The 10,364-nt window shown below is 51.2% G+C and overlaps 1 protein-coding gene across 4 annotated transcripts in view; it reads right to left on the bottom strand.

The window, feature by feature from the left end:
* The window catches only part of FUBP3 (far upstream element binding protein 3), a 52,279-nt gene that overhangs the window by 17,743 nt on the left and 24,172 nt on the right, over window positions 1-10,364 (bottom strand). For all 4 annotated transcript variants that reach the window (XM_011370040.2, XM_023536528.1, XM_023536529.1 and 1 more), the window contains 6 exons: window positions 8,054-8,103; window positions 7,594-7,665; window positions 6,291-6,348; window positions 4,119-4,281; window positions 2,805-2,903; window positions 306-410 (listed from right to left, as the gene is read on the bottom strand). In XM_011370040.2, the coding sequence (XP_011368342.1) occupies window positions 306-410; window positions 2,805-2,903; window positions 4,119-4,281; window positions 6,291-6,348; window positions 7,594-7,665; window positions 8,054-8,103 (547 nt within the window). The remainder of the gene's footprint in view (window positions 1-305; window positions 411-2,804; window positions 2,904-4,118; window positions 4,282-6,290; window positions 6,349-7,593; window positions 7,666-8,053; window positions 8,104-10,364) is intronic.

The following is a 10,364-nucleotide window of genomic DNA, read 5'->3' on the forward strand; positions in this document are numbered from 1 at the left end:
CTCAATAAATCTGGCTTCCAAGTTTGATAAGATCACAACACAATCACCAAGAAAACCTGGACTTTGTTCACCTGGGTAGCAGGATGAGCTGACGCAAATCCTCGAAACCAGACCGTGCCCTAAAAAGCATGCGGCTGACGGTCCCCATCTGTCCTCACATCCACCCCGGGAGCGAGCACATTCGTAGGGTTTCACAGATGTGACGCAAGTTAAATAACTTGCTCGAGGTTCAAGAGCCAAGAGACACGTGCCCTACCCCCTTCGGCCTCGCCTCATCTGCCCACAAACCTGTAACTCCAACGCACCTCTATACTGCCTCCTCCCATTCGGGAGGTGAAGTCGCTGCGGATGCCTCGAAAGTCTGCTTGGTCCTTTTCTCGAATGATCTCTAATACCATTTCTCTTGCTTGCTGCAGAAACACAGATAAAAGACATTGTGGAAAACGAAATCCTGGAAGAAGACGTGACACCAGGTCTTTTCTGAGACCAAACCCTCTTGCTTTGGGCTAGAAGACTCGGAAGTTGCTCAGCTGTGGGACAAGAGTTATCACCTTGTCATTACGTGGGAGAGGCAGGCTGCTGGCGCGGGTCGGACAGATCAGTCTTCAACGACGTGTTCTTGACATTGCCCACAATGTCCACCCAGCTAAGCGTCTGCCCTCTTTTAAGCCACAGTAGGGTCAGCACATTTGTGCTGGGTCACCCCGAGGTGTTTCCGACACGTGTTCTCTCTAGTGAGGGGAGGGTTTTCTCAGAGCTCCGGTGGGAGACATCGCCAAGGTGCCATCACAGAGGGGCTCCAGAGACGTAAAAGGAAAAGGCGGCCCGGGAGCCCAAAGTGCCTTCCAGAACTGAGGTCACATATTCCAATGATCAGGACTACCTGCGACTGTCCCAAGGCACATTCGCCTCCTCTGCCCAAGGGACGCACTGCGGTCAGTCCTTCCTGCCCACACTGGGACCGGCCCACAGGACTCTGCACTGAGGAGCACCATACACGACAACTCAGCGTGGCTGAGTCCTGGTTCTGGAAAACCCAGCCCAAACCAAAATAACCCCCAACCCCCAGCAGCAGTTAAAGCCTTAGGATGTTTGGGGAGATCTGAAGGTGGACTGGCCGAAGACGACGTCATAGGATTACTGTTATTTCCTCAGACCTGGTTTTGTGAAGAAAGTTCTTATTCTGAGGAGATATATACTGTAGGTTTTCGGGATGGAGTCAGACTATCTGTCACTTACTTATATGTGGTTAAGTCAAAAAATAAAACCACACACACACAAATGGCAAAACGATAAGTAGGGTGAGGGCATCCAGGGGTCTGCTCTATCTTTTTGACTTTTCTGTATGAAGTTTTTCATAATAAAAAGTTAGGGAGAGGAAAAAACCAAACCAAACTACAATTTACACAAAATACAACGGACAGCTTCTCCCAAGTAAAATCTGTGGAATACACAGCTTTAAAATTAAACAAACAAAAAAACAACCCACACACTGAAAATTTTTCATTCTAATTATTTTCCTGCAAGTTCATGACACATGAATGAAATAAGCTCTTTGCTCGGGTATTTTTTCTGCCAAAGAAAAAAACCAAAGGTTCCAAGAGAGAAGGCAAGTGCGGGGGGCCGCGGGGAGGCGAGCGTCCGTCGTCTGGCACGCAGTCCCCGGCTCCTCCCTCTGGGTTCCGTGATGTCACAGCCGTGGAGGCTGCAGCTGGACTGGTGAGCCAAGCGAGGAAAGACGAAACCTGTTTTAAAAAGCCCACCCGTTCACATTCAGGGGCTAGAAACGCTAGCGGGGGAGGTGCTTGGGGGCCCCTGGCCTGCAGGAGGTGAGCGAGGGGGTGCATCGCTGACTGGGGCCCACGGAAAGAAATCATTTTAATCACTGGCCCTCAATCCTGTTTTGAAACCATCGTTTTACACATGTACCTTGAAAAAACAACAATGATCTGGATCTGAGTTCAGCCAAACGACAGTTAAGAATTGGGGGAAATGTTTTGCCCTCCACACATCAAAGCCCAAAGCTCCTAGAGAAATACCTGTTGCTGACCAAGGAGCGGTCACCCTGGGGAGCGGTCACCTTGGAGCCACTCTAAAAGCGGCAAAAGCAGGCAGGCAGAAAAAACACAGGAAGCAAATTCACAGCAACGGACACAACCCCACACCCACGGCGCACTCACATTCCAGCAAACGGCAGGAGCTGGAGGGCGGAACCACCCCGGGGGACTTAAAACTAAGGCCCCTACTGCTCTCAGCAACTAGGGCTGTCCTCTGTGCCTGGGAGCTCAGGGCACAGGTCGCTTGCTAGGAGGACACACGTATGCCTTGTGTGGTGCGCGCACCTTGCTTGTCTCCCGCTCCAGCTGGAGGTCTTGTAAAAATGGCCAAGAGAGAACAAGCAAATAAAAGCCAACAAAGCCCGCATCTGAGCCGACCATAGATCAACAAAAATCAAAAAACTGCACGTGACTGTGCTATGCCACCCAATGAAATCTGCAGTTAGGGACACGCACTGGGCGCACTGCCCGTGACAGCAGCCACCACCTCGTATGGCTCCTGAGCACTCAAAACATGGCCAGCGTAAATTAGAAACTCCATTTTTACTTAATCCGAATTAATTAAATAGCCACGTGTGGTACTGGGTGACACACACCTAGATTCCATCATAAAACTTGGTCTGGAAAAATGGCTTACCTTAAATGAACATCCAGTTTTTAATTTCTTGAAGGACATAAAAGCTGTACGAATTACTACCAAGTGGCACCCCCACCCCCAGGACCTGCCTGACCCAATTCCTCTCCTACCTGTACTTTGAACGGGTCTCCAGTGATGCGAAGAGGCTTGTCCGCTCCCGTAGGCAACGGGCCGTCCTGGATCATGACCATTTTCACACCTGTCCGCTCCTGTGGGGGGCACACACAGCGGTACAGGCCTCACTGTCACGGAGGAGAACGCAGGCGAGCACGAGAAGCTGCAAGGGGTCGGGTCACATCCACAGTAAGGCAGTCCCACCTACGACAGGGCACTGCCCTTGGACCCGGCCCACAAAGCTGGCCTCTGAGAATGCGGGCGGAAAGGCCGAGCTAGAGAGCGTCCAAATGGGACACAGAAAATCGTTTCCCAGATGCTCCTCCTTTTCCAGTCTCTAGAACGTTAACGAGCTATTTTTATGAAAGGCGGGCACGGGGCCGAGTCCCCCAATGCCACGTGAGCGTGAACGCACAGCGAGTGACACGAGCGCGCCACGCCTTGGGCGCAGGGGGCTCTGCCAGGAAGCTGCCCAAGAGCTGTCCGGAGCTGATGGGTGGGGCCAAAACGTGCCTGCTGGGAGTCCGAACCTTGAACTCTTCGAGGGCCTTCTACAGTCCGAGGACTGGGCTGGGAGGAGCACAAGAGGCAGGTCACAACCCCTGACCTGCAACTTCCAAAGCCCAAAAGCTCTGCAATAAAAGTTTGTTCGTAACTAATTTGGCATAAAACCAACCTGAACTCAAGTGAGCGGGCACTTGTGGCCCCTACTGCGTGTGACTGTTTTGTGGCCAGGGTTCAGATCACACACGGGCATAGAACCTGCTGAGGGCGTTCAACCCCAGGACACGTCCGGCCCCACGCATCTCAGGTGACGGATTCCGGAGCCAACGGACGCTAACGCTCACGAAGCACTCGCTCAGTAGCGAGTTCCGTGCTGAGGGTCTCACGCAAGCGGCATGACCTCGGCCCCATCACAAGAGCGAGGCCGGCTCTGCCCCACCTTTATGGACACGGACCTGGGGCCTTTGAAACGCACGTGAGCACATTTCAGATGCACGGCTAAGGAAGGGGAGCGCTGCTGGCTCAGAGCCCCTGGCTCTGGACACAGCATCCTTATCTGAGATGCTGTCATCTGATGGTAACGGAGCTTCACTGCCACAATGGTCACTACAAGTTCACGTGGAACCAGAACTGGCATCGTAGCCGGCACGAGGCCTGGGCACAGTGAATTTCTAGGACACAGCTGTCGAATGGAGGAACCATGGAATGAGCTGGGCAGCGGCTCTGCCCGCGGAGCTGGGAGTCACGATACGCCCTCCCAGCCCAGGACGCCGGGGGACGAAGCCCACCGGCTGGGGCTCACGCACCTGCAACTGCTTTATCGTTTCTCCTCCTTTGCCGATGACCAGACCCACTTTAGACGCCGGGATGAGGATCTCTTGGACGGTGCTGTTGCCATCTATGTCATTGTGGAAGCCAGGTCCGTTCCGACAGCGGTCCACAATCTGCCCCAGGAGCCGTTTGGCTTGTCTTGGGAGGGAAAAAAACCACAAGGGAACCGGCATCAAATGAACGCTCCGGGTACCCACGAAAGGGAAACAGCACCAGGGAAAGCACGAAGGAGTCAAGGCTGCCCTCCATCCAGCTCCAGCTCCTGCCCCCACAACCCGGGAGGCCTCTGCCATCCGCCACGCCACTGGGCTGGGATTTAAAACACACACAATACCAACATTCCGACACGGCCCCCTTTCAACTCTGCTCTCTGCTTGTGTCTCGTATTCACGCTACAAACATGTCTCTTCCCCTAGGAGGATGTCAGCTGCTCTGGGGGCAGAGACCACCTCTGGGCCCTTTGCGTCTCGCTGTTCCCCAATCCAGCGTAACCCTTCCCAAGAGAGTATACACTCACTGGACGTTTGTTAAATAAGGCAGGAGAGAGAGCAGTGAGAAAGATGGGAAGAAAGCAAGGGTTAGTAGTCGTCATCTGAGGCCCCAAACTCCCAATTTCTTCTCCATAACCAGCCAGTCTGCTCTGCTTTTAAGCTAAGGCTGCGAATCCCCAGTTTGGTTTCGGGGGCGGGAAGGGGAAGCGGCAGTGCCTGGATGCAGCTCTGCCGTCATATACACCTGCTTTGCGCTTTTTGTGTCTGATCCTCAGGACCTTGAGTTTCACACGTAATGCTACTATTTTGTGCTGATTAATTCAGAGGCGGGGCAGGGGGTGGGGAGGTGGGGGGAGGGAGGAAGACCACCATGTCGAAACAGTACAACCCAGCCTACAGAGGCCATCTGTCGGGCCAATTTCCTTTTCTGCACCAGAATCTTCCCTGGCTGCAATGTGCAGTATCAGTTCTTTAAATCACCACGATCTATTTTTTGGTTCCCGTACTAGGGAAGAATTCAGCTACTAAACAGGCTGGCTGTACTGTGCACCGAAGAAAGCATAATGGTTTCTTCCTAAAGATATAATCCCATTGCCTCGACCGCTTCGGTAGACCGGAAAGCAGGACGGTTAGAAGAACAGGGAGGAGGAAGAGAAACAGGTGTTGCCCTTTGCAGTCTTGCGCCTTTGTGTACAGAATCAGCCTCACGTATCATCTCAGTCACAGCAGCTTTCTAATACTTTGCTTGTGTACTAGATTAACCTGTGTTGGAAGCAAAGCGCCTCGACTCCAGCAGAACCATCCCGCGTGCCCTATAATGCACACCTGCCAGTTATTTATTCTGGTTCACTGCTTGCAATGTTACGGCAGAACAAGAGAATTTAAACTCATCTAGACTCCCTGAGAAATGGAAACAATAAAACAGCCCTACCTATTGAGCCAGACATAATCTTAGCACCCCTGTCCCCGAATGCGATGCCACTCGATAGATTGGAAGAGGAAAGCCAGCAGACGCTATGTTAGTACGTCCCCTTTCCCCAGGAGGTTCTGGGATTTATGAGGCCTGCATCTGGTGCAGGAGGCTCTGAGCACTTGTGTACCAGGCAGGAACGCCCCGCTGGTCTTAAGGCTGTCACAAGGGCCCCAAAAGTCAAACCCCCTCTGGCCGGTCTCTATGGCCCCCCAAGTGGCACAACGGCCGGGAAGAGTCAATTCGTTGGGTTCACAATATCACACGGGCAACGGGATCAGCCCAGGCAGAGGACCTGGGGCCAGGATCCCCCGTGCTCAGGTGAGGGGCTTACTGATCCAGACCCGCTCAGGTAAAGGGGGTACGAACAAGGAGTAAGGAAGGTGATTAGCGTGCTCAGGTGGGGTGAACGTATACTCTTCAGAACCTGGTTCATGAGGTAGGGGTTATGACAGCTGAGAAATTCTGCAGTGTTTTTAAAAAGGTGATACCTGCGTGTTTAAGGTAACAGAAAAACTCCCTGGGTGTGGTAACCTCCGAGATCCTTCTCTACGGAAGCATCTGCGTTGGTGGCCAGACTGTAGCACAGATTGACAGTGTTCAGGAACAGTTTCGCCCTTCCGTGGCTCCCCGTTTGGGGAAGGAGGAAGAAGAGTGAAAGGAAAAAGTAAATAAAATAAACTTACTCAATACTTTCTGGGGTTCCGGTAAGTACACAGGGCCTCTCTGGAATCCCAGAACTCTCTATAAGAAGAATCAAGAAGATGAGGTGTGTTGGGCGGCATCAGGCAACCGTACACCTTGCCTCTGTGTACAGACTGTCTCTTTGGGCTGGTGCCTACACCAGCCGCCCAGAAGTCCAGGCTTCCAGAAAAGGACAGTTTGCTTCCACTCGTGGAGAGGCTATTAAGCTGGTCGCTCCACCTCAGAGGCTCAAAGTAGAAACAAGTCCCTGGGGGAGGTGGGGGAACACAGCAGGGGTTTGTGAGCTGGTCCTAATGACCGGTTTCAGCTTCGTTTCTGACCCGCTCGTGTGCTAGTAAGTGCCTGAGTCACTTAAGCTGCTGTTCCTCAGTGTCTCCGTTTGCGGTGTAGTTTACTCATCACTTGTCTGCAAACGGCGCTGAGGCACACTGGTAAGACGTTTCACAGACTGCACACTGGGACACGTTACTGCTGAATACTCCCAGAGATCAGTGACAACTACGTGGAACTGCTTCTGGGCCATTTGACGAGAGAGGAAAATCTCACTTTGCAACACCACATACGACGCTTTGCTTTGTTCCTAAAAATACTGCCTCTTAAAATTCTTACTCGAAAAAGAGAAACAGCTAACATTAGTTACTACCTTCAAGATTCTACAGTATCTTTTAGAATGACAAACATTTCTCCAGTCGAATGTCCTCCAAACCCCCTCCTCCACTACGGAAAGAGACCACGCTCAAATTAGATGTTAACACTATAAATAAAAACTCTTCTTCCTCAATCTGTCTCTCTCCAAACTGCAGTCAGAATGGACCTGGCTGGGAAAGGCCTTGACCCGTGTCTGACACGTGCCCATTTTGCCAGAGCCCCCAGCTGGCCTCTTTCCACAAAGGGCAGAGATGGCTGAATCCAGGGGAGTGGTGAGCAGTCCCCAGGAGTGACCCCAAAGCCAGAGGACTCCTGCAGGCCCTGCTACGTCTGGCATGACATTCTGGTGCAGAAAACAGAGGTCCTAGAGCAGCAGGTGCGTGGGAGGGGCCACGCCAGGCACAGACCCCTGGGTCTCTCCAGGAGGCCGGATGGCGGCCTTGTCTCTGGGCCCGCTTCTGCTCTGGTCTTTCCGGCCCTCATCTGGGCGTCCGGCTCCAGAGGTACAGGAAAACAGCAACTGTATATACTTACCCACACTCCTAAACTTCTAGCAACAAGCAAAGTACTGAATCTGGAAAACTGCAAAATACTGATTTCGACCAAACTGAGATCTATGAAAAAAGAAGCCCTTACCTGAAGCAATCTGAATTTTGCAACCAGATTCTGCTTGAATTCGTGAAATCTGCTCACCTCCCCTGCCGATAACTGAAACAAAGTGAACAGGGTTCAGAATGTGCCCCCCGTCCCTATTTACCCACGCACGGTGACTTAATTCAACAAGCACTCACACCTGGCTTGCAGCACTAAATCCGGTTGGCCTCAGGGAGCCCACAGACAGTGTAGGTGAAATGCGGCAGACAGACAGAGGGTACTGCGGCCCAGTGAGAAGGGAGGGGGTGGTGGAGAGTGGGGGGCGGGCATGGCCCAACGCGCCGGTCATTCCCTCGGCCTGGAGAGAGACCCGCAGCGCTCTGAGACTCTAGAGAACAGTGTGCAAAAGCATTCGACTACAGGTGACACACTGAGAAAAAGTAAAAATAAAATAAAATAAAATAAACGAGAATTAAGGGAAGTGTATCGAGAGGATACTTACTAAATCCAACCATTTTATCAGGCACTTTGAACTCTTCTGTTATTACTGCCCTAAAAACAAAGAACAGTTTGGAAAACTATATCGAAGAAAGAATTTTGCAGCCATTTTAGGTTACCCGAATTGCCCACACTGGCCATGTTGGAAGACAAAGGCTTTAAAGAAATCATGCCAGCGTGGCCATAACCATCTAGAGAGCATCATCGAAAGCAGTGGCCCCCAACCTTTGCGGGCCCAGGGACCGGTGCTCCCATGAGACTCTAACGCCTGAGGATCCGAGGCGGAGCTGAGGCGGTGATGCCGGCGCTGGGGGAGCGGCTGCAGATACAGATGCAGCTTCGCTCGCTCTCCCGGCGCCCATCTCCTGCTGGGCGGCCCTGTTCCTAAGAGGCCACAGACCGGTACTGGTCCGCGACCCGGGGTTTGGGGACCCCTGCTCTAATGAACCCCTTGGTCAATCACTCCCTGAAAAGGCCCACGCCTTCGTCTCTGTGGAGCAGAGGAAGAAGCCTCTGGGTTTTCAGCATCGACCCTCTCACAACTGCCTTTTCTTCATTCAGCTTCGGAAGTGGCGGAGCTTGGCTAAGTACTGAACGGCCATCGACCCCAGGACACTTAAAGATCCCTGCGGGCTCGCCAGCGTTTGGAATTCTTCCCAGTGTCCTCCCCAGGTGAAGAAGAATTCAACTTTTCTTCACCATTCCTTGTTTCCCTATTTTGTATTGCTCTCTGGCCTCCTTCTAATATATCTCTGTCTTTTAGGGTGAGACCTCCCCCACCCCCAAATGAAGCCAGCATCCAGCGGAGGCCTAATTAGTATTGATCGGGACAGAACGATGACCTCAGGTACTCTGCAAGGTGCTTCTGTTGAATGCTACCCCATCCATCATGCGCTTTCTTTCTTTCTTTTAAACAACTACGGCACTGGCTCTTTCAAACCAACCTTCGAATTTGCCACATAGCGTATTGTGGACAATATCCAATTTGCCCAACACCCCAGAAAGCGATTAAATCTAAACATTTACCTTAGGAGGAAGCAAAACGCAAGTAGTTTAAAAAAAAAAAAAAAAGGTAAGCATTTTTAAACATCTCTCACACAGCTGGATTTTTACCCATCATGGAAAGAATTGAATAAAGTGCATGTTTTTAGGGAAAGTGCAGCACTTAGAAGAAATGCAATAGCATAAATAGCACCTGCCACTGTATCATTTTGATGGGAGCAAAAAAAAGTTTACATCCTCAGGTGTGTATATGCCTAAGGATACTCAAGTTCACCCCAAAATCAGGCAAGGCCGGGCTTCTTAATCAGTAACACCGCGGTCACTGCTGCCAAGCCTCAGCCGGCCTAACGCGTCTCGCTTCTTGCAAGAGGCTCGGGCCCCCGCTGGATGTGCTTCTTGACCGTGGTGAAGGGTGACAGCGCTCCTGTCTGTGCAGCTCTGAGACTGCTTGCTGCTCACGTGTGCAGCGCAAACTGCCCATTCTCAGAAACATTACTGGGGAATTTACTAGAAGACATCTGACACCATCACAATACAGAATGTCACAAAACTCAGGCAGCTCCTCAACCCTCAGGAACGATTTTAGCAGACTCTGAGGAGGAAACGGATTAGGACGAGCTGCTCTGGGCTTCCAGGGAGGCAGCTCTATTCTAAATGCGAGGCTGAAACTTGTCTAATGCACAAAGTATAAATATTTTGGAAAGTAAACTCCTGACTAATTACGGCTTTAGAGGGAAGTTACATTTAATACTAACAACCTCACTTAAATTACTTTAACTCATTAGAAAACAAAGCAAACGAAGAAAACAAAAAACTCAGGATAAATCTTGAGGTTAACTGATGCCTAGTGATTTCTAGAAACTCCCAAACATTTGTGTAGAATACAAAAGGATACAATTGTATCGTTGCTGAAGGATAACGTTACAGTAACGGATACATAGCATACAACGTCATCCACTATGAAAGAGAAGGTGTGGCATAGTTTCCTGTATATTTTACCCTTTTTAAAGGGCAACATTGTGGCCACAAATATCCTACCTTACACACCAGTCTTTTTAAAGCCCAGCAGTCTTTGTATCTCTCTAAACCATCAATGTCGCCGGGAAGGCTGTGAGGGGAAACCGAGGCAGGGAATCAACTGGGCACTCATCTGAGGTTCTCTGGCAAGTCCCTATCACCATGGCAGGGGCGAGGAGACCCAGGGTTCTGGCCTCCCAGGCCTGTGACCCCTTGGGGACCAAAAGCTGTATCTTGTCAAAGCCCAACAGCTCACGCCTCTTCAGGATATCTTTGCAAGTGAAGGTTAAGGATTC

Source organism: Pteropus vampyrus, unplaced genomic scaffold (genome assembly GCF_000151845.1).
Source record: "Pteropus vampyrus isolate Shadow unplaced genomic scaffold, Pvam_2.0 Scaffold158, whole genome shotgun sequence".
NCBI classification, from domain to species: Eukaryota; Metazoa; Chordata; class Mammalia; order Chiroptera; family Pteropodidae; genus Pteropus; species Pteropus vampyrus.